At 46.3% G+C, this 24,861-nt stretch overlaps 1 protein-coding gene across 1 annotated transcript in view; it reads right to left on the bottom strand.

Moving 5' to 3' along the window:
- ACVR2B (activin A receptor type 2B) overlaps nucleotides 1-24,861 on the bottom strand; it is a 99,831-nt gene that overhangs the window by 11,380 nt on the left and 63,590 nt on the right. Inside the window, exons 3-7 of the mRNA XM_075746746.1 lie at nucleotides 9,282-9,489; nucleotides 5,463-5,572; nucleotides 3,347-3,498; nucleotides 2,085-2,228; nucleotides 838-981 (exon numbers count right to left, since the gene is read on the bottom strand). Of these exons, the coding sequence (XP_075602861.1) occupies nucleotides 838-981; nucleotides 2,085-2,228; nucleotides 3,347-3,498; nucleotides 5,463-5,572; nucleotides 9,282-9,489 (758 nt within the window). The remainder of the gene's footprint in view (nucleotides 1-837; nucleotides 982-2,084; nucleotides 2,229-3,346; nucleotides 3,499-5,462; nucleotides 5,573-9,281; nucleotides 9,490-24,861) is intronic.

Here is a 24,861-nt window from a genome sequence, read left to right as displayed (position 1 = left end):
CAACTCATCAGTTTAGAAAATGGTTTTAATAAGTGCTTGAGAAATTTGAACCTTGGTTTAACAGGGGGAAAAAAATCACTAGCTAAAGTAAAAAAGAAGAAATAAAAAGCAGAAGCATTCATGAGTCCTCAGCCCTTGACAGCACAGAAAGTATCTGGATGTTTAAAAGGAGTCTACTAATCTGCAAGGGAAGGGGAGGGAGGTAAGGAAGAGACAAAATCATCTCAAAACAGCAATTCATCTAACCTAAGAAAGGGGAAAGTCATCCATGCAAGAAGATGATGCATCGTAGCAAGTGGTTGTGGCAATGATTGACTCAGTAGACCTTGGATTAAACAGAGGGATAACGCTGCTGGCTCAACCCCGGATTTGTGTGTGTTTGTTTTATTTTAAGTGTTAGTCATGTTTGATAACTAAAGCAATCCATGAAACGGGAGATACGCCCCGAGCTTCAAAAGCAAACGCGGAGCCCATCTGCAAGGGGTGAGTCGGGACTGCGACGGTCTGCAACCCCCGGCTCCCACGTGCTCATCTGCGCAGGGTACGAGATGGCGACCACCGCATACGTGAGCTGTGGCCTTCTGTGCCTCTCTCTCTCACCAAGTCCCACCTTTATTAATCCTGTGCTTGTGTAGGAAAGCCTTGAAAGCTAAAGGAAGGGCCTCTGACGGAGCGGAGCAGGAGCAGCTCTCTGCGACCAGTGAGCAATGGCTCACCAGGGACAGACGGGATAGACCACAGGGGAGCTTCTGGGAGAATATTAGACACCAAATCCTGCTGCTCCACAACCAGCTGGCTCTCTTGCCTTCCCAAAATGTAGATGCAATGATACATTACCTTGTCGTGGAAAGCTGTGATCAGCCAGAGCTCTGTCTCTAGGTTTGTCCCTCTTTTCTCTGCTGCGATAAATTGCAAAAGGTTTTCATGCTTCATGCCAGGAGTATTGAAAATCTCCCTCTCGCTCTGCCAAGATTGCTTATCCTAAAGCAGGGAGAAATGCACCATCAAAGATCACGCTTCCCTTTAAAGCAAACAGCTCCTTCAGCTCAGTCAGAGCTGCTCACGGTCCTATTAATATCATCCTCCGGCGTTCGGATGTGATGTATCCCTTCAAAATGAGGCTGTTTTCCTAAAGGGTAGATGCTGGAGAAAGACTGGAAGTTGCCGTTCTCAGTCTCTCCTTCTCCAAAATTATCCTCAGCTATTCCTAAAGCACATGTGTGGGGAGGGGGGGAGGAATCAAAACTCAACCTCGCTGAGAAATAAGATTTGTCAAGATTTCCTAAGGATGCTTGCAAGAATAAAGCCTGTGCATACAGCACCCAGATCTGCGCTGTAGCTGTAATTGTTACGGCTGCAAAATCTAATCTAGGCTCTATTGAATATTTACTAGTAGGTCACTGCTGGCTTGGCCAGGAGATGTGCAAATCTCCTTTAGCAACGCTATGACAACAAATACAGGGCAAAAAATTAACGGAGAAGGAGATAGCGGAGGAGCACACAGATGTTTCAGTCACTCTTCTTTCATTTGACTTTTGATTGCTTTTCTCTTTCCATCTGCAATTCCTAGAGAGTCAAGTCAGGAGCGTTCAAAGGTTTCCTAGAGCAGAAGACGTGAGCTGACAGAAACGCTGCGGTGCAATTAGCTTTCACAGCGCCGGGGCCGTGCCTCTCTAAGCTGCGAACTGTTTGCTAGGTGTGGGGCTGGATTTAGGATCTACCCAGGCAGGACACACAGCGCCAGGCTTTGGTCCCTGGTGTGCGCTTTGGGCGCTGCGGCCGCACAATGCCTCGCTGGACTTTTAACAACACAGACACTTGGAGTGAAGTTAAAATACCCTGTAGATTTCAAAACGTGCTTGGTTTTGCCTTTCTTGTAACAACTACTACTACAGGAAGCATTTGGTAATGAGGAAGCGCAGAGAAAAGTGTAGGAAGGGAGGGTCCTTGAAGTTTTTCCCCCAGCAGAAGAGTCCAAACGCATCTTTGTTATGGTCTTAAAACCACCTCCATAGGCACTACGAGCATCTCGGCACCGGGGAGGAAGCCCGACAAGCGAGAACCTAATGCAACGCCCTTCTCACCTGAATAGGAAAGATTTTCACCGCTACGTAGTCATTCATCAGCTGAGCCTTCCACACGCAGCCAAAGCGTCCCCTCGCCTTGATCTCCAAGAGCTGCAGAGGCTTTAGGCCAACCAGGGGAGAAGGGGGTGGCGGGCCGGGGTCCTGCATGAGAGAGAAACATAGTCACCAGCTGAAGCTGGACTGTAAAACAAAGGGAGAGGAGGAATGGAGAGATTGCATATGGGGACAGAGGCGTAAAGAAGTGGTATTTTATTTAATGCAAATTATTTTGATGCACCGTTTGCAGCAAGAGCAGCCCGAAGCTCCCTGTCTTGCTTGGTAGGGTATCTGTATAGAACGTATATAACAATCTGCGCCTCCAAGCATCACTTCGTGTGTCAATCTGCTGCCTGCCATCCTCTGACAAAACCTGAATCCTCCTGTGTTTTCAAAGCAAGAGCTATTTTGGGCTGTAAAACACCGATGACCTCAAGGCCACCTCCTGCCAAACGCAGGAACTTTTTGATCTTTGTGACCCAACAGCCAACTACACCTAAAACCTCCCACCGCTTTACACTTCACCAGGCGTGTTTCACATAACCCTAGCGATGGGCAGTAAACAGGTCTGTCAGCATCATAAAGATCGTATCTGTTTCAACTCTGCATTTGCCCAGGAGAACATCGCAACCCCGCAGGACGCGTGGGGTTGGAGCTCTGTCCTTTCTGCTTTCAGGTGGGAAAGGCTCACAGTATGGGCTCTACCGGGCTGAGGAGAGCTCGGCCCTTCAGAAGAAACCAGAAGGCTCAGGGCACAGCAGAGCCAGCAAGGACCAGTTCCCGATGGCTTTGGGCCATGAGGATGACCTCCTGCATGCATTCTCTGATGGCTCATAAAAACTGAGCTTCACCAGGGAAAGCATCTCCCCTCACCCCATAAAGCTGGTAGGAACTTTATCATCTCTCTGATCTCTGCTCCTCTGCAAAGTTGGCCAAAATCAGGCAACGGGTTTGAGAGTTTGGGGGGAAGGGTAAGCCCCCAAGCAGGGCTGTGTAACTCCATCCCTTAGGAATCTCAGACGTGTTAACAACCCCATCTAAACCCATCAGCCTCGGAGGGGATGCTAACATCACCACAGAGGCCATCTGTACCTACCAGCTTCAAAAAGAGAGAGAAGAGAAGTTAGGTCACCTGAACAGTGAAGCGAAAGTGGATGCGAACACATACTGAGCAGCCTCCGTGTCTTTTGTAAGGTCCAAATAAAGGGAAGCGACTCCCTCACCTCATTAATGTCGACATGCCCGTAGGGAGGCTTGCGGTGACGGTACATCCAGAAAGCCAAGAGGATGGCCATGGAGAGGACAGCGATGGGGAGCAGCGAGTACACCAGGATGTTGAGCAGGGAGGGCGTTGGTGGTGGCGGCTCATAGATGACTGTGAGAAAAGAACAGGGTCAACGGGGGAGAGGACCCTTCAGGCACGCAACAGCACTGCCAGCTACACGTCCAGATGCAACCAAACCCCATCCTTCCTTCTACTCCAAAGCTGACAGCACTTAGTGGCATGTCCCATCACGTCCGACAGTATTCACAGGGCTCTGCGGTTTACCCTTTCCCGTATGGTGATTACTAATGGAGTTACAATGGTACAAACCACGCTTTGCAAGCCGAGCCTGCATCTGACCTTTATTTAAGGTGGGTATTTCTTGCTGGGCTATGTAAAAGCAGAAAATTTCCTCCTCTTAACCCTTCTGAATGTATTAAGCGAGCAAGAAATCCCTCGTAGCGTTGCTTTGCCTTTTACAGTGATTGACAAGACGTCAGTTTTTAGTAAAATGCTGCCGGAGCCACAATCAAATGCACTATTCCCACAGTAGTTCTTGTTCCAAATTACATCAGTGCAGTTGAGACACAAACAATGGGAATACTAAATGGAGCCATGTTGCTATGTTGGAGACAGGGAAGGAAAAAAAATAGCAAGACTTGCCAAATTAAACAAAAAACTGTGAGAGAAAGAAAATTTGCTACTAGGTTGCTACGGGTACATTAATAACAGGAGATAATAAAACCCATGTAAACAATTAAAAACCTAACAGGAAAGCCCAGGAAAATCTGATAATGGCCTACTGGAACATCGCAGTAAATGTAGGTAGTTGATAGCAAAAGAAACCATCCTAAGCAAAACATCCACCTGCTTTAATAATTTTTATTGAATGATACTTTAGCAAGCGTACAGCTAAAAGAATCCTTTTTCTATTAGCCTCTGCAGAAGGACCTGCTATTACTTTTCTTCCTTGAAATATATCCACAAACTCTGAAAGCTGACAACCCCCCCACTCCCTTACAATCCCCAGACCAACAAAATAGCGATCAAATGCAAAAATCCCAGATGCTCAAGGTATCTGGAGACCTGTGACCTACGAAAATTAATGAAGAAGGTGTCAAATACCTTTTAAGAGTTTGAGTCGGGAGCCATGCTGTATTAATTACTCTGTTCCCTTCCCCTTGTGTGGGGGGATTTTGTTTTGGAAGATCCCACTGTGAACATCCCCCATAAAGAAAACCTAATCCTTACCGACGGTATCCGAGGTGTTGGTACAACACCCTTCACCCACAGAGTGAAATGTCATTACAAAACTATTCTTAAAGAATCCCAGTAGAAGGGTTTCTGGACTTTATAACTGTCCTGGTTTCAGCTGAGAGGATTGATTTTTCTTCATAGTAGCTAGTGTGGGGATACGTTTTGGATTTGTGGTGGAGACAGCATTGATAATATAGAGATGTTTTTGTTCTATGGACTTATTGTTGAGCAGTGTTTACACGAGGCCAAGGCCTTTTCTGCTTCTTGCACTGCCCTGCCAGCGGGATGGCTGGGGGTGGACAAGAAGTTGGGAGGAGACACGGACAGGACAGGTGACCCAAACTGACCAAAGGGGTATTCCATACTATATGACGTCATGCTCAGTTTATAAGGAGCTTGGGGGAAGAGGAGGGGGTGGGCAGCGGCGTTCGGAGCAATGGCGTTTGTCTTCCCAAGTAACCGTTACGTGTGATGGAGCCCTGCTGTCCTGGAGATGGCTGAACACCTGCCTGCCCATGGGAAGTGGTGAATGAATTCCTTGCTTTGCTTTGCTTGTGTGTGCGGCTTTTGCTTTACCTATTAAACTGTCTTTATCTCAACCCACGAGTTTTCTCACTTTAACTCTTCCAATTCTCTTTCCCATCCCGATGGGGAGGGAGTGAACGAGCGGCTGCGTGGTGCTCAGCTGCCGGCTGGGGTAAAACCACGACAATAACCAAAACGGTACTTTGCGTCCCACTGGATGTATTTTTTTGCTTACCATCCAGCAGCCCAAAGCCATCACAAACTGGGTCTAGAGGAAGAGACCGGTCACTCACCTTCTGGGCCGGTGACTTCAGGCAAATGGGTAAACTTCTCATTGCAATAGTTGCCCTCGCAGCAGCAGAAAAACACTTGGGGGTTTTCTTCTGTGGCTACGCACTCCTGCCTGTGTCAGGGAGGGACAGACACGGCAACGAAGGGAAGAGAAAAAACAACGTCAGCCAACTCCTGCCTGTTGTCTTTGGGAGCTGACCTGCTCCGAATTGTCTTCTCCACGCGCCTTCTCCTCGCTGCGCAGATCTGCACTTACAGAAAACAACTTGGCACTCAAATACCCCAGTGGATAGCAAAGACCCTTGAAAAGACCGTAAAGGAAACAAATGCTTCCATATGTACCGAAGGCATTAGACGGCGAGTAATAAATAACAGCCACTGCCGCCAACTGAATGAGAAGCAGAAAAGCGATGGAGAGATGCCTCGTTCCCTGAACAGTGTCTTTCCCGCAGCCTGTATGTATGCTGTCAGGGGACAGGAGTATTTGCTCGTGCAATTAAAGATTGTGCCATAAAGCACGTACAAAGAGGGCTGAGCTAGACCTGCTCTCAGAGCCTGAGCATCACTGTATGCACTAGGAGGGCACCAGACGCCGGCAGCAGCAGCAGTCCTGCTGCAGGCAGGAGGGAGGCTGCAGGTTTTGGGGACTTTTTTTTAAAGTTTAATTTTCAAATGCCATCTCCTTCTCCTTTAAAAAACTTATTCCTGCACAAAAGCCTTTAAGAAAATCAGGTTGCAGCTCTCATTTTTCATATCTGCCCGTTATCCAGGTAGCACTACAGCCTCCTCAGCACTGAGGTTTCCTTCCACACTCGGCAAGGCGTTAGGGGACTTCCACGGATCAGACCAACTCCACTTCCACACATCCTCCCTCTCCCGCAGATCAATGCCAAAAGAGACGTGCAGTGACTTTTCGCAGCGCTCCAGCAGTCCTTTCTTTCTCTTTCTGAAATGCCTGCTTCCCTTCCCTGCCACCTTTTGCTACGTCACCCTCTGCTTTTAGTTATTAGGGCTGCAGAGCTGCTCTCCGCAGAGAACTGTATCAAACTATTTCCTGAAGCCCAGCTAAATTATATGCATAACTTCCTTCCTTCGACCACTCGGAGGAAGTAGCAAAACAATCATATGTGTTTGACATTATTAGTCATTTATGAACCCGTGCCAAGCCTCCCTCTCTGTGGTATCACTGACATACTGCCACGAGAAGAACGGAAAGGGCTCTCTTCAATCATAACACAGGGTAGGTTTTGGTGCTTTATTATTTACATATTTTAATATTTAAAGCGGCTTTGGCCGAAATGTCTCATGCAAGGTCTCAGCTGGGAAGCACTTGGTTTGTTTTTCAGGCTTTTATTTTTTCAAACTTCAAAGAAAAAAAAAAAAAGCAGCAGCTATTTGACTTATTCAAATGAACAAACATGTTTCAACAAGTTAAGCAATGTTTCCAGATGCTTTTTCATGAAATCAGATAACAAGCCGTTTGGATTTAACAGCATCAGTATTGGAGTCTTCAATAGAAAACACATCCTTTGCTAAATCTGTTGGTTAAGAAATCAAGCTAATGAGTGAAAACAGCCTGCTCCACATCTGCAATTCATTATCCCTGTCTCTGAGTTGGTGTGCGCTCAGGGCAGCCATCCAGGTACGTATGACATGTTATACTTAGCAAATATTACAAATGAGACAGTGGGAGAGAATGACACATTTTTCTACGGCAGCGAGGGCACGTTTCGTAGAGGTTCACGTGCTCTTCAAGGGAACACGAACGCGACCTCTCCGGTGGGGCTGTGTAAATAAACGAAGAGCACACAAGTCGATTTTTAAACACCACCTTTTTCCTATAGCCTTAAATGTACATATGCCACGTCCTTGTTTCCTTAAGATAAAGACCAGAGTAAGGAGCCATCACCCTCAACGTCCCAACCCTTGCACTCCTGAATTTTTCACCTTCCAGCGACAAGGAGGCAGCGTTTGCCACGGGCCGGTACGTGCTGCCTCTGCTACACGAGGAGCTGCAGCCTGGCAGAGCAGGACCGTGCCCTGCGTTCACGGGATGCTTGCAGATACGGGTACAGGTGCACCTCCCGAGGCTGCACCCAGGAGCTCAGCACCCAAAGGTGCTGAAAACAGGGACAGAAACGGCATCAGGGCAGCACCGTTGATCGAAAAATCATCTTTTTAGCCATTTTTGCTGTCTTGGGATGCAACACCACCTGCGAGAAAGACTGCTGAGGGCACTCGAGGGGAAAAAAAAAAAAAAAGACTCCATTTAAACTCCCTTTATTTAATTAAAGCTAACCTTTATTTCAAACGTTGCTTTCAACACTTGTGCTGTTTGTTAATTCTCAGAAGATCTTTTAGCTTTGCCCTGGAACTGCGACTTTGAAGAATCAGACTGCAGGATAATGGATGCTCAACCCCCCGGCTGCAAAAAGGCTTCTGAGGAGCCCTGGAAACTTTTTACTGTTGTAACAGAGCAACACATTATGACAAAGTTTAAGAACCACTACATCCCTGCACAGAGACACTCAGTGACAATACAAGTGTCACTGTATACGAGAGCAGGCACTGAAAGGAGAAATCTGTTTACAGTAAACACTTCTGCTTGGAAGTAGGAAACTAGAGTGACCTTCTGTTCTCAGAAGGATCGGCATTAAGATGACTAATGGGCCAAGGAGGATTGATTTATCGAGAAAGAATAAAAATTTAACTATATATAGAGCGTGGCTACGCAACTGGCAAGGGAATAGGTGTGGTGGGAAAGTAACCCCGGCGCTAATAATAGAAGGAAGATGAGGAACGGCTCACAGGCGGGTTAAGCTAAGACAACGGGCGCAAAAGCAGGGATAGTGTACAGCGCCGAAGGGAGAAAACTCTCCAGCCATGGGACAAATCTAGTCCCAGCTTAAGCCCCAAGGCTTAGGACCTGATGTTCTAAAACTTTTGGAATGAGAAGCTACAAAGATGCGCAGCTGGGAATTGCACAAAGGTGACATCAACCTACAATGGTGTTACACCAAGGGAAATCCTTGAATTTTATGTCCTATTAATCTTTACTGAAAGGGTTGGGTTTGGGTTCCTTGGTTGGTCACTGGGTTTTTTTTAACAGAAACACCAAGTCCAGAGCTACCGAGCATTGTCCTTTTAAACTGAGAAACTTCAGAGGGCTGTTTTCTTCAGCCGTAATTCTTTTTCCCTCTGCAGAATTGCACCAAGGGGAATGAGAAAAGACCAGTTGACTTTCCCAGCTCTTTAATGAGGCTGGAGCCTTCATTCTACAAAACCTGTCTCCTTTTCAGCTCGCTACAGGCAGCGACACACAAACACGCCTATCGCTTTTGCTGCCCCACTCTTTCTCCTGGCCCGTCTCTTAACTCAGCCGAAGAACAGTGAAACTTTTTGCGACATCACCAACGGCAGAATAACTCAACCTCTAACCACCCCCAGATATCTGTGCTCCAAATGATTCCAAGTTTTCCTTTGTATCGCCAAATGCTCTTGGAAGAACATATTGCTCTTCATTTGATGGTACAGGACACGTTTTTCAATGCATGCCAGAATTATCAAAGCTTTGCTAAGGGAAAAAAAAACAAACCACACAACAAAAAACCCCTAAAAGTGCCTTTTGCAGCTTCTGTTTAGAAAGTCAAGGCAGATAAGTGACAATTCTGAGAGCTGCATTAGCAACAGAAGTAATTACAGGAGATGAATGGGCCAATTGACTTGGACTTGCTTTCGTCTCCTCGATGCAAAAAGCAAGAGCCTTTGCACTTAGAGGAACAATTAAACCCGCATTCAGAATAAAACAGTTGGACTATTACCTGTCATAACAGTTGAAGTCGTCTAACCAGCAGCCTTTCTTCACCAGCTCGATGGATCCCGAGTTGTTTCTCCAGGAGGCGTAGCAGTGGAGCCGCTTGTCCTTCTCTCCCTCGCAGCGCTCCACGCCGCTCTGGTTGGTCTTCTCCAACTCCCAGTTGGCGTTGTAGTAAATGCATTCCCTTGTCTCAGCCTCCCCATGGCCTGGTCCTGAAGCAAAATGCAAATCCCAAGTAGGTTCAAGTAAAATGAGAAACAGATCCCAGAAGACACATCTCCACATGGCTAAGCTTTAGGTGACACATACATTTGCCTCCCTGGGAGCTAAGCAGCTCATTGTTGCGAGCTTCAGCATGGTGTGGAGGATCATTCTCCTTTGCTGGTGTGAGGTGGGGAACAGAGCCATCAGGTTTGCCTAGGCCCACCACAGGAGCTCATGGTGAAGTCAAGAGCCCAGCTGAGACCCCTCCAGGTCTCCTCCAGCCAGTGCTTCAACAGCAGAACCCAAACAGGGGGATGTACAAGACAACCCCTATCCAGTAGTTTCTAACCACAGAAACCCTGTTTAGGAAAGACAACCTCCCAGGGTGCTACTTGCCGCTTGCTGGGATGTCACACAACAGAGTTACCCACCCTCTCCACCACTCAGGAAACACCACCTAAAAATAAATGGTTTCTTATGTCAGTAGGACGTAACTGAGAGTAGATAATATTCATCCTGCACAGGAGGGCCAGACCAGTGCCTGCTCCTCACTTAGATCCCAGTTCAGGCTTATTTGGGTAAGTCTCCATACAGTAAATGCCATGCTTTTAGCTGCAGTTGACAGAGCTCATGCTGCCTCTCCACCCAAGCAAGACCTTCAGCAAAAAGCACCTCTGTTCCCCACACAATTCTGCCCACCACAAACAGATGTTTGGCCACCACAAACCAAGGAATCTCCATAGCCTGTGGGTCCTTCCCCCATTAGAGCCTTGTACCAAAGGACCAAGGAGTTCCTACTGCCCCAAGTGAAACAATTCCCACATGGCCACCATGGCACAGAACTGAAACACGATTATGGACACATCCATTAAAAATAGAGTCAATTAAAGGAACACAGATATCTGCAGGTGACCGTTTTTGTCCTAAGATGTAGAAATCCTCTCTTCATTTAGAAATACTCTGCTTTGTGGCATTTTGAGGATTAGTTTAAAATGAGAAATGAAGCAAACACATGACATATAAGCAGACACCCAGAAAAGGTACCATGAAGCTTGTGATTTTGTAAATTCTGAGATGCCCTGCAGCTATCTCTCTTTGGGATTACCCAACCTAAGGCAAGGTCAGACCTGGCCATTATTTTGATGGATTGCAATCACAGAAAACGTAGGTATCCCAATAAAATGTGTTGACAACTAGGAAGAAAACATGAATGGGTCCCGCAGGATGATGAAATGAAAGTGCTGCATTCCCAGAATAGCCAGACCTTTGTAAAGTGCAGAACTAAGTTTCTGGCTGGAAAATTTTGCAGTGCTTTCATGACTATCTTCTCCAAAGGCCATGCAACCTTTAATGTTGAGATTACGGCAGTCAGGGCCGTATCTGGATGATCTAGATGCAACTCACCCTGTGATTCCCACTCAACATGGCAAACCAGCCACTTCTGAAAGGTCTCCAAGGTGATGCAATTCAGTCTTCATAAGACACTGAGCAGCGAGTGGCTTATAACCAGCAAACACCCAGCCTGGCCACAGGCACCAGCTCCAGGTCCCGGGTACCTTCTGTAGCTTCATCGTTTCCATACCCAAACACCCATCCGCTACTGACATAAGCAACCTCACAACATCCAGATGGAAAAGGGAGTATTACTTCCAACTGAAGATGCAACATGCCAAGATTAAATGACCTGTCCCAAGCGAGCAGCATGCCAGGGGGAGTCTGACCTACCTTTTCTACAGCCCGCAACTCCTCGAGTTGCCAAGTCTCCAAGCTGTTACCTGGTGGCAGGATCCACCTCCAATTTTGCAGCGCATGGAGAACACTCTAGAGACGGCGCTTGAGCTAGAGATTGCATTCAAGCTATTGAATGTAGCCTGATCTGCGGTTGGGAATCAACCTTCTGCTGCCAACAGGCATCAAGTAAGGAGTGCAGATGACCTGGCACGGAGCAGAAGTGGAACTGTTTAAGAACGTTGCAGGAGAAACCATAGTTTCTGCACAAGCGAGGGGTGACGTGTCCACCCTGCTCCTGATACTGACACCTGGACTCAGGGACGGGCAATTTTCGTGGTACGGAGCAAACTCATCAGACTAGGAAGATGTCTTTGCAAGCTGAAGAGATGTTCAATGCTTCAATAACTCTTTTTTGGGAAGAATTTTTAATCTGCGTCATGGGAGAGACTGGAAGGGAGGAGGGGTAGGAGAAAGTCGTAAAGCGGACTGCTGGAACTGGAAATTATATTCAAAGCACACAGGAACAAGAGCTCAATTTCAATAGCACCTGCAGGTTTTATCGGCACTTGCAAAGCTCCATCGGAGTTTTCCTCTGACAAGTTGCTTACTATAATAAAAACAACCTACCAATATCCCTCAACACAGAACAATGTCAATATTGACACTTCTTGTTAAAGCCTTGATATTTGTTCTCTTGATACTTACACCATGCTTTGTTAGGGCAGATTAAGCATTTTTGCTAGATACCGGTTAAATCAGCAGGAAAGCGAAGGAGCATCGTCTTGTGCACAGGGAAGGCAATATCTTTTTATTTATAAAGGAATGAGTAAATACCTTAGCTTCATTGTAATAATTCACACGCCTTCCAGCTGATACCCGATAGCTAATACTCACTGTCACCTTCTGGTCCAGTCCTTGAAATACATTCTGTAATATTATTTCCATCATCCCAACCCGAATCCTGCTTTTGCTCTAGATGGAAATCTCCTCTCCCTCCCCAACCCTATGTCCCAGAAAGCAAGAAGGTTTAATGAACCATTTTCCTGGGAAGCAGCCTCCAAAATCTAATCCTGGCTCAGCCACCTCTGTCTGTAACCTCGAGCGATATTGCGTAGCCTCTGTTTTTTCCACCTGCAACGAGGGCCAATGCAATGCACAAAGCTGCGGTGAGATTTGATGTTTCCACTACGCTTTGAAAAGGCAATGTTAAAAAGATGTGAAGCAGGAGCTTTATCGGCTCGGGGACCAGCAAATCGAGGCCGCTAAATCCTGTGCTGAGCCCAGGCTCCCTTCCCCCAAGACAGTTGTCTTTTCTGGAACAAGTTTTAGCTGAAGACTAAGATCTGCTTGCAAACACGCAAACCCAACTCTGCAAACAGCAACCGCGCCAGGAAAAAGGCCTTTCACAGGTTTTTCCCCCGCTGTCAAAGTTTAGCTGAGTTGAATAAAAGCCTGTATAAAGTTTTGGATGACTAAATACATGTATGTTTTCCTTAAAACAGCTCCTAAGGATGCTTGCATTAAGGAGACACTTAAAAAAACCTGCGCGTTTGCTACCTGCTTTCAGATCTTTTTAAAAAGCCATTTGGTAAGGATCCTCATCCTGCTGGGTGCTCAGGACTGCAAGAAACCCTTTTGTTTGTGCCCAAGAGGGTCTCAGCAGGAAGGGGCACGGTTCCAGGATCGGGTATTACTTCACCTGCTGCTTTAGCTCATCACGAAACACTCGCACCTTGTTCTGTAATGGAGACCAAAGTTTGTAGCTAACTGCCCTATCTACACTCCCTGCGTTACAACCCTCAACTGAGGGTCAACAAGGTTTTGTCCCTCTGATGGAGAACTGTGGGGTGGTGGTGACTAAGAGGAGGAAATCTGAGCTCTCCTCCCTGCATCTCTAGGAAATCATGTGGTTTTTCCTGGTTTTTCCTGCCTCCTCTTCCTCCCTTGGGCAATGGGTACGGAAGTGCCCCAAGGCCACCGGAGGTGTGTAAGAAACACCGAGCTGGACACTTCTGCCAAGTGACACAGGTGGGAGAGACACAGATCTACCATGTCCTGCTTCTCATTTCAAGTTGCAAGAAAAATTGATGGGTATTGCCCCAAAATGGGTGCAGGAAGCACTTGTCTCCTTCCACCAGACACAGCAGATACGTTAGCACAACAGGGGTTGGGTTGGACTTGAGTGGGCTTCCCTCAGCACGACCTGGCTCAAGGGAACCAAACCTGAGCAGCTGAGAGGAGGACAGGATTAACTTTGGCAAAAAAATAAGGCTTTCTTGAAACAAAAGCCTTTGGGTGTAGTCACAAACCACAGCTTGAGATGGACTAAAGGGGTTCTGTCCCCCTCGTCCTGCCCTCCCCTCCCGACGATGTCCCTCATACCAGCACTGGTACGTGGCAGGAAAGCTCCTCACCTCCTTCGTTTGGTGGCATTGCCTGGTGAGGACATCCTGCTCAGGTGGGGTGGAAAGCAAACATACCTGGGAACTGCTTAGCTTTTGGCAGAAAGTCAACAGGATTTGGAACGAGATATAAAACGTTCGCTAAGCAAGTGTTTGAAGACTGCTGTCAGAACTTGGTTTAACTCATTGGGCCCTCGTTCCCCTCCTGCCTAACCCTACTCCACCAGCCACAAAGCAAAAGTTGGGGAAAAAAAGCGGTTTCCTACCCGGCAGGGACTCCCATTAGGTACAGGCAAGAGGTACGAAGGCAGGTGGGATCTGCTGGCCCCCGCCACACGTATATGCATTTTGCAGGGGGGGTGTTTCAACGGCGCTGAAACTACGGCAGGCAGAACCGCCTCGCTGCAAAGGCAGCGCTCTGCAGAAAACGCTGAGCAAGCAAACCCGGAGCGTGCCTGGGGTGGCTGTCAGGCAGGAGCATGGCATCTCCAGCAGCACAGCCCACTTATCAGCCCTGATTTTCTCCGTGGAAAAGAGCCTCACGTCAGCAGCCGGGCAAAACCAACAAAGATTTTAATAGCACAAATAGTCATTTAAAGAGTAAAGTCTGAAGTCCTGTCTGAAATCAAAGTCTAAGGAAGAATTAGGCTTTGCAGGAGCAGATGGGTTTCTGGCATCCCACTGCATCCACCCAGCGCTTTGGGAATGACGCAGCGTGGCTTCTCCCCAACACCTTCCTTGAACAAAAACCTCACGCAAATACCTTTACAGAAAATACCACCAAGTCCAAATAACTCCCACCACATGATGAAGGCAGAGGGAGGCTACCTACCACCACCCATTTTTGGGGTAGAAATCAACTTTTTTGACCTCAGTCCTGAGAAACTATCATTACGCCAATTCCCTTGGGTCAAATTTTTGCTCCAAACGACCGGAGCATCACTAGGTTTTTGCCGAGTAAGACCTCCAGCACCCATCTGAGGCACGTAATGATGGGAAGAGCAGTCAAAACACTGCGTGGCATGGGAAGACCTCTCTCCTCTACTCGGGAGTTGCAAGGCGCAGAGGGAGCTCATTAAAAAGGGTCCTCTTGAACTGAAGGACTTCAGCCTGCTGAGGCATGGGACCTTGCTGCTGATCTGAGACTAAACTCTGCTCTCCTAATTTGGAGCTGCCGACAGATCACTGAGGCTGTGTCATTATCCAACAGCTGCTAAATTACAGCCAAGATCCAGTGTAGCAACTCCAGGTCTAGGTGTTAGCAGTTGCTGGGCTCCTAACTCATAATTAGATACATGGGGAATATCTTCCCCAAGGCTGAAGGCTGCTATAAATCTCAGCTCTTTATCTCTGCCTGTCCCCTTTTTAAAACCTAAAATGAAAGTATATACGAAAAGATGGGATGTGTCAAAATAGTCTGCATAAACACTGAGTGATTTACCAGACAGTCTGTTTGCCTAACTGTCAAAACCACCGGGCTTTATACAAGAAAATGTGTATGCAACTGAAGTTATTTGCAAACACTTAGTTATGTCCCTATATAGCTATTTGTACATGTAATTTTATAATATAAAATGACAGAGATTGTACACTGAATTGGGGTAATTGCCCTCTAATTTGGAGGGTAATTGCATGCAGCAATTAAGCAACTGCGGATGCATTCTTGCATGTGTGATTATGAAAGTCGGGCCCTTTGTTTGAGGTTTGGGTTTGTTTTCAAGAGCCATCCCTCAAACTGCGGCATGGTTCAGCAGAGCTGGGAAATAAGAAGCTGCTGGGCGCTCACCTTGCAGCATCTGCTGGGATGAGCCGCTTCAGCGCCGGCTCACGCCCGCCCCTTCCCAACGCTCGGCACGGGCAGGGATGCTAAACCAGCCGCCTCCGAACCCGGGGCTGAATTTTGGCACATCCTTCAGTGGGGGGACCAGGACGGAAGCACGTGTGGAGCGTGCTGGGAAGCGCTGTGGAGGAGGGAAAGGCAGGGAAAGAGGGACGCTGCCCCCCAGCTCTGCCTCTCCCAGATGCTTGTCCAGAAGTTATGTGGCAGGATTGCAAATTAAAGAAATTCAAATAGTTACTGGATCCCAAAACCAAACCAGAGGAAGGCTCGCAACTGGGAAAGTTTGGAAAATGTTGCTCTACAGAGACCACCCAGTTGCATCTCTACAGAGCACATAATGAATCTGCAATTAGTAACTGTTGTTCCAGCGCTCATTCCCCAAGCAGAGTGATTTCATTCCTGCTGTACTTAAATAATAGGGTCTAAATACGTTTTTAGGCAAAGCATCAAACTAGCGATGACATCTGTGGTTAAGTACGTAACTGTACATGAGGATTTAAAGACTCATTGCTTGTATCCTCCATTCTTCCCTAAAAGCCTGGAAACGGCGGAGCCCCACAGAACAGAAACGAGCCCCCTTGACTCTGCAGAGCCCCTTTCTCAAGCCAAAACTTCACCCCACCTTTGGGAACCCCGTGGCCAACGTCCACCCAGGCACGGAGCCATCAGCTGTCCAGGGCTTGCCCCTTCCAGCCGGCCGGGTGCAGGGACGGACAGGGCCCTGGCTTATTAAAAAAAAATCTAGTAAAGCACCGACTATTTCAAAATGTTTTGGTTCTTAAGCCAGATCAGGTAAAACCGGGTCCATTGCAGCACCGAGAACTGCAACGGTGTAACGCCAAGGGAGGATATTACTTTGAATTTTGTTTTCTGTCAATACATTTGGCATATCCCACGATAAAAGAGCTCTAAGTTTTCTAGTCAATCAATGGCTGTTAATCTATTATCTCAGCATATATCGCCATGGTAACCTGCAATGATGCCATTGACAACCAGTCTCAAAAGGACAGGAGGCTTTAAGTCATTTTCTTTTAAAATTAAAAAAGGAACTTTAATATTAAGAAATACATCCTCCCTGCTCACCAGGGATGACAACTCAGGGCTTCTATATTCACACCATGACTCACACTTCACAGCTTCCACGGACATCTGTGTAGCAATCCCCCCTCCCATATATCTCTTTTTTAACTTGGGCTTAACTCAGTAAAAGATAACAAGGAAATTATTCAAAGGAATTAGAGCTTTATTACAATTTTGCCCCAAACTGCTAGTAAAACATGTTTTGTAAAATATAGGGAGCATGTTTTAAGAGTCATTACTACCAGCTCAGGGAAAGGATGCAATAAAGGTTTAATTCTTCTGAATAATTTCCCTGGTATATTAAGTGGAATAGGGTTGATAGAAGAAGGATCCGGAGAAGGACGTGCAGCTTCCCAGCTCCTTCCAAACCCATAAAACCAAGCAGATTCCTGTTTAGGGAAGACCGAGCCGAGCGAGATGACAGCGTTACTTGATTTAGTGAAATACTGGGTGTACATACACACACAGAGCTGATGAGATTAATCTCTTGGCCCAAAGGGGAGGATCACTCAGGGAAAGGTTTAGTAAATCATTCCTCTGGCCAGGCAGAGCGATCCAAGGAGGTTTGGCCAGCTCACCGGCTGGACTGGTGTGCGGCAGGACAGAAATGTTGCCAACAGTTAATCAATTTTTGGAAAGAGTGCATTTTTGACTTGAACTCAGCTGGTCATTTCTATATTTTATTTAAAGAAGAGATCATTTTAGTTATCCATTAGAAAAATCCTATTTTGTAGCATTTCAGTTAAGGACAAAGCCAAAATGTAATTAGATTTCTCCCTTCACATCACTAACTGTATCTGTCTCCCCAAAAAAGGTTTTAGTTCTTTAATAAAACCATCAGGGAGATCAATCAAAAGCATTTAATGCCGTGGTGCTTCTGCAGTTCATGTTTAAATGCACTTTGGGTCACAAACGAGGCAATTTGGACAGCAGAGCTCAAGCTGGATTAGTAATAACACACAAAAAAGGCCCAAATTATTTTTCTTTCTTTCTTTTTTTTTTTTTATACAGATATACACTCCTGCACTACACCCCAGGGGATAAAACCAAAATCAAGTCAGCCTCGACGAGCACAAAGTTAAGCACCCAAAGAGGGCACCGCCACCGACCGCCTGCCTGCAGCGCGGAGGAGAACGCGTGAAGCTGCAGACCACCCGGCCAAACCTCCTGAGATGCCGAGCTGATGTTTATCCGTGTGTGACCGTCCTCAAGGATGCCACCTCGTGCAGGACCTCTGCCACAAGCGTAGCAGGCGAATGCCAACTGTTCCTCCATCCACCCTTGCTCATTAGGAGACACCTCCTGGCTTCCTTTGCACCACCACACCAAGAAAATGCTTCGCTCCATACGGGGTTTCCATAGAGGAGAGGTTGTGTTTTCCCCCAGACCACAAGTTTTCAAACAAGCATAGTTATTGAGATTATTTTTTTTTTCCTTAAATTTGAGGTGTGCATTCATAAAAGCATTAAGCAGACCATTTATTTTGCTTGTAACAGCATTGACTACTCTCTGGCATGACAAATGGACCCTTGTGGGCTAAACACTGTGCAAATAAGCTACCGAGAAGGTTGTCTCAGCCCCCAAACTTTGCAGCCTCAGTGACGGAAAATATTAGAATTTAATTACAAGATTAAGATATTTCCAACTACACTCCTAAAAATCAAATAGAGGGCAGATTTTGACCAGATGCCACAAATCACCAAGTAAAATATGCAGCGAATTCTGAAATGACATTTAAAATATAATCATTTGTTCTCTCCCATTCTCCTCAGGAGCCAGCATGAGGTCTCCAAAGAGCATGGGAGGAGGAAGTGAAATCACGTATGTTCGTAAATATTTTCCCCCACACAGCAAAGTTTTGAAAAGCTTTCAAAGCAACCCTCAAACTTCCTTCCAGGCAAAGGGATGAGGACACAGGAGCATCTCCTTGTGGAGTGCAGAGATTTAAGGAACACCAATCACCACGTAACAATACCTTTCCCAGCTCTTTCACGTCCCTGCTCCATCACCATCCTCATCCTCCCATACCACTGTCACCAGCAGAAAGGCTTTTCAGAGCTCCTAATTTCTAAGGCCTTCTCCAGGGAGAGACTGATGTGTGTCTAACACACCCCACGCACCTAAAATAATGGTGAAACAGCCCACCTGGCAAGCCACAGAGTGCTTCGGTACCCAAACAGCAGCACCTCAATTCATAATCTACACGTGGTCCTCTGAGATTTATCAGCAGGGACATTTCAAATATGCTTTAAAATGTGCTGAGTCTACTAAGATTGGGCCCCAAGTGCTTTTCTATTGATTCTGCTTGACATTTCCAAATACCACAATTCCAAATTTAATTCACTGGTAATTGGAAAAACTGTAATGCATGTAAATGGACAAGGAGATGTTGGAAGTCCAAAAGGTCAAGCATCAGGAAAGCGTGCCCCCAAGAACTAAATGATGTTTGTTTGTCTTCTTGTCACCCTCTTCCACTTGAATAACCAAAGCTCAGAGTTGGGCAGTTTTCTCAACAGGATGGAGGAAGAAAGGAAATAAAAAAGCACAATCACTCTAAACTGTGGGACAGGGTTCAAAATCACTGTTTTAAACTCCATCACTGACCAAAATTCAAATACTCCATTGAGATGAATCAATCAGCAGAGTACGTGAGCAAGTGGGAAACTCAGAGAAGAATTAACTCGATCACTGTCAGTAGAAGAAGATTCACTCTATCTAGAAATCAAGTTTCTAAGATTACCTTTCTGCTACTCCGTAGCTTTATAGGCACTGAGTTTCTCCTCGCCAGCCTACTGAAGGGGAGACAGTGGCAGAGAGAAAATCTTACCGGACGTGTAACTTCGAACCTCAGTTCCAGTGTGATGATGAATGTTTCTTGGTTGATCCCAACTGGGGTCTCTACTTTAGTCACCTAGGAAAACCAGACTTCTGCTTCAGAGGAACCAAGGGCTTCAGCAAGAAGAAACGCTGCAGGACCACGTGGGGGTTGCTTGCCTAGGTCTTTACGTAGAGCCCTGAGTTGCAGCAAAGCCCACTGCTCCCTAGAGCAAGCTTGAGGGTTCATGTTTTGATGGGTAATTATGTCCTTTGGGGCAAAGACCATTGTCATCAAAATACAGTATGACAGAATTCCCATATTTCCCTATGTTCTAGAGAATAAAACGTGCAAATTTTAGCTGCCAGTCCAAGCTGCATCCCCTGGCGCAGGAGAAATCGCTGATGCTCTGATGGCCTGGTGTATTTTAGCTCAAAGAGTAAGACTACAGTTGAAGTACAGTGCACAAGCAAGCACTAGCACACTTTATAGTTACACTGATGAAGGATAAGCATGCGTTACCACAGCCCAGTCAGAGCTTCCTCAGTTCAGCCCACAGCAGTACGTATGAAAATACTCGATAGCTCCTTGAAGCAAACGACATCTTTTACTTTACATCCTAGAACTTCAGGTCATTCACGTTTGGCAAAAGAAGACACCGCTGACTTTTAAAAGCCTCTTTCTCCAGCACACCCTGGTATATCAAGAGTTAACAGGCTTCAGTCAAAGCATGAGAAGGCGGCTGAACCTAGCCTGAAAGAGAAGGGAGGCAGGAAGAAAAGCAAGTCTCTAGCCCTCGCAATCACACACTAGCCTTAAGCCCTCCAAAAGGAAGTAAAGACATTCCTAAAATTCTTTGGAGGATGAGAAGCGAGTTGTCAGCCGAATCAGAAGTCCATTTCTCCCGTCTTTATGCTCCTAATGGTAAATCCCACATGAGCAATTTTAAAAGCCTCTTTTACAATGGAGTTTTCTCCCAGGTGGCTAAAGCACATCTAGGACTTGTCTCGTGTTTACAGAAATGTACCTTTCTCCTTCGGGTCTATTGAAAAGCTACCGTCAAATGACCTGAGGAAGGAATGTAGCACAATCCAATACCATCATGCAATTTCCAGTGATTGTTTCTGTTACAATAATGAAAGGCACGGAAGAAACGGCTGGATAACTGCAGTGATTCTCTAAAGACAAGTTATAAAAGAGATGCTGAAGAGATATTATGTAAAGGGGGGGGGGGGGGGGGGGGGGGAATAAAGTCACCTTATTAGCTTTCATCTTGATTACATGCACTCACCAGCGTCCGGATTCCACTTTGAAATGAAAATATTTCTGAGCAGATTGTCCCAGAGAGTTGAAACTCCGCCTGTGTAACAGGCGGAAAGCAATAAAATAATTGCATGGTTTTGGACAGTTCTCCTTCCTGGTGTTTTAGAGTTTTCCCAAGCCATAAGGAAGACTAAACCACTTCGGACCATAGTGTGCACATGGCATGGAAGGAGAAGCACTTACCCTCCCATCCATGTCTGAGCTTTCTGGATGACATGAGCTCAACAGCTCCACCCCAGAACTGAATACATCCCCTTCCAGTTCAACTTTCTATTTAGATGCCTGTTCCCATGGTGACCAGGCTCCAATATTACATAAAACAACACAAAATAATATTCTAACATTCAGTAGTGTACTCCTAGACAATTTCCTAACCTCAGATAGGTGGGAGTCTCAACAAGCCCCATCTCTGATGTTGCTCCCATGTATTCAGATGCCCCATCCCTGGCAGTGTTCAAGGCCAGGTTGGATGGGGCTTTGGGCAACCTGATCTAGTGGAGGGTGTCCCTGCCCATAGCAGGGGGGTTGGAACTAGATGGCCTTTAAAGGTCCCTTCCAACCCAAACCAGCCTGTAAATCTATAATGGACATAGCTGGGTCTCTGAAAGAAAAACAACAGTACATGGTTGTCAGCCTCGATTGCACAACTGTTGTGGTGACAAGAGGACGTTTCATCCCTGGTGATTCTCACCATGTTGAGAGTTACCAGGTGTGACCCAGAGCGCACGGCACTACTCTGCTGCCCAAGTCCCTCTCCTGGTTACACCACAAGACCACTAACCACCCCAAGTCACCCCTTGATTTGCCATGCCTTGGTCTCCCTGTAGATAAAAAGGACTATCTACAGGCATCAATGTCTGAAGCTCTATGTAAGATCTAGCTGTATTTCTAAGCAATCATTTTATATAAATCCTCCCTCTACTAACCTGAGCACTCAGTGGAGAGACCTTTCCTGATATCAGAGAGTAGGTCAGACTTTGACCTTGACAGACCAAACCATTTCAAAACTTGAAGATACTTTAAATTTCTTTCTCTTCCTTCTCCTCTAGATTTCAGAAAGAGGGCGACCAAAGATCGGCTCATCCTTGTTTAAACCACCTTGCAAAAAAATCTTTCAAATACTCCCTCCACAATGTGCAACATCATCATTTTAGGTTGCAGACAAATCCTTTTCTTTCTCCTCAAGACCTTCATCAGCAAGGTGCAATAATGGTTTCTTTACGTCCGTGTGCACGAGTTGTAAGATGAGAGAGGTTCCTGCAAGAACATACAGACAGAGGTCTGGCAACTACACAGAGATGAGCAAACTGCAACCCTGAACAGATCTTCTCGCTGCCTCCTCCCTGCCCAGATATACCCGGGGACACAGGTGTGCAAACTACTCCCACCTCTCTAATAAAAAGGTACCGTATGAGACATTACAGTACACTGCTGTTAATCAGCAGGAACAGAAATAGAGGACAATACGACCAATAAATTCCATTTTTCTCTACATAAAATAATAAAAAAATTCCAAGGCAATGTGAAAAGTTTCACGATGACAGCAGCCAGTTGAGCAATAAAACCACTAAGCTACCCACTAGGTTTGAACACACGGGTCTCAGTGCTCTTCAGCCAATTTCCCTGAACTTTGGTAAGGGGTTGCAGCTAAACGAGAAGAGCAAATAAAGCTTTCGATAACTTTTTGGAAAGCGCAGGACTGTCCATCTGCTTCCACACCAACAAGCAGGTGAACGCACCTGCCCCGGCAAGGCAGCAGCAAGGACGGGAAACTCTCCGTCTTTCATATCTCTTTTCTTAAGGTCGGAGCAAATATAAGACTATGGGAGGGTTTTAGGCCACATGTACACATTTCCCCTGGGTATCACGTCACAGTTCCAGCTTTTCAATATAAATACTCTAGAACAGCGCTCACTTTCTTTAACATCATAACCCCAGCAAAACATACCCTATCATTCTAGCTATCCTGGGACCTCTGGTGAGCGCTAAGAGATGCTCTCTTCTCAACACTGAATGAAGACTGGAGAACAATATTGCTGATCAATCTCCATCTCACCTTTGTAAGGGTGAGAGAACGGAAGAAGGGTGAGACAGTGGATGAAGCTACAATCACAGCTGGTGGGATTCAGGTTCAAAACAAACCTGGAGAAGGCCGTTCCTCATGCAAAGGTCATGCCACATGGGGAGCCCCTTCTCAGAAAAGGCCTCATAATGTTTTAAGAAGAACCACATGTGCTTCCTTGTTCTGCTTTTCCTCCCCAGGCATCTTTTGGCTATAGATGGGGACAACCAGCCACCAGGCTGGGTGGGCTTTTGTTCTGGCCCAGTCTGGCCATCGTCCACATCACTAAATGTCTTCAATCTGAAAAACATTATTTAAAAATACTTCAAACTTTTCAAGACCCAAGCAGCTACTGGTAAACCAAACACAGTATGTTACTGACTGCGACTTCGCCCTTGATTTCCATTTGACCTATCCAGACAGCCTGCATTTCTTTTCATGTTGGGATTCGAGGAACCCAATCCCTTCGAACAACTGCCCCAAGCCCAGAAGTGCCATTTGGAGCCAGCAGCTGCTGGGAGAAGGACACGACGACTCCACAAGCTCTTCCCTGCCAGAGCCCATCCCCGTTCTCCTTCAGATCAACCCTTGCAACTGTTTCCCAATGGGCAGATTTTGCACAGGGTTTTCATCTGTTCATTGGCATTTTGCATCTTAACAACTTTTTAATGTTTTATGTAGCAAGGATGCCCCTGCCATTTAAAGAGGGAAGCATGCAGTAGTAATTATTCATTAACAACACATCATAAGTGACCTTTTCACTGAAGCAGAGGAAGCTGCCGTGTCTGTCCGGCTGTATTCTGGGAGAAGATGTGGGCCAAGAGTTTCAAAGGGAGTAAAGATTTTCATGCAGGGCAGCCAGCCTAAGCAGCCTTGAAAAGGTGCCTGAGTCTTGAGGGGACAAAAAAACGTTTAAAATGTCTCAAATGAAGTATCCACAAGCCACTAAACAGTTCTGAAAAATCTAAGCATAGAGCAGAAGTCACCACAGTGCTCGGTCCAAGCTGGCATCTCACAACCACCTTTGACTTCAGCATAGCAATAAATTAACATATTGCCTTCCTTGCCATAAAAGGTACATTTCTAGCATGGGATAACTAATGGGGATTGGCTACCTCACTGCAAAACTCTGCACGATACTGGCCTTTCTACAGGAAAGGAGTCCTACGGACTGAATCAGAAGCCAGGGCAGAACCACAAGCCTTGCAGCACAAGCTGGTAGCCCTTGTTTGCAGCTGGCTCTTCTAGTGGGATAGGGGCTACATGTTAGTGATGCTGTTACAAGCCACACGTCCCCAGCGTAGCGAAAATATAACTCCTGTCCTTCTGCCACTGTTTTTTCAGAGGAGATAATTAAGCTCTTTTACTCTTGGAAGAGGACTAGTCCCACCTTCAGGTTGCCAGCTCAGGCGTGCATGGATGCATGTAGGAAGCAGAGCACCATACGCGCATGTGAGAAGCAGAACCAAGACACACACGCAGACACGGTCCAGGCACCAGAATCGTTTGTGAAGTGAAAATAACGTGCATCACTTTATGCATGATTACATTTTCAAAAGCAAAAAGTGTCAGGAATTTTTTCGGAAGATAGTCAGTAACGTTTTGCAAGGATCGCTGACTCAAGCCCTCGATCTGGCTGTTTAGCTGATGACTGGAAAACAGCCCTGGTTATGTTTATTCTTTAGACAAAGTCCAGCTAAAAATGCATCCAGGCTTAAACAATCTGTGTAACAATGACCTCAAAACCCCAAATACAACATTGCATTGCATGCAGGTTTCCCAACAGCACAAAGCATTGTCAGGGCTGATACCCAGCTATCCGCTTTTGATGCACAGTCTACCAACGCAGCATTTTTGTCTTTACACCACCATTACTGCTCTTGGAAGTAATACACTATTTCATTTCCATTTGCATTTCAATATGGCCCTAAGGGCTTAACATACATCTGGTCCTCACTGCATTAGTCTCTTCCCGAAGAGGATACTGCCTAAAGAAGGCGAGACAAAGGATGCGCCGAGTCTCGTGCAACCTCACACATCGGCTCTCGGCCGAAATCACCAGCGGAGCCTCCCGCATCCCAGCCCAGCAAAGCATCCCGGTTTACTTTGCAGCTCTCCATGCCAGTG

The sequence above is a fragment of the Balearica regulorum genome, chromosome 2 (genome assembly GCF_011004875.1).
Source record: "Balearica regulorum gibbericeps isolate bBalReg1 chromosome 2, bBalReg1.pri, whole genome shotgun sequence".
Classification (NCBI taxonomy): Eukaryota; Metazoa; Chordata; class Aves; order Gruiformes; family Gruidae; genus Balearica; species Balearica regulorum.
Note: the sequence above shows the minus strand (reverse complement) of the source record. Positions and strands in the feature narration are given on the sequence as shown.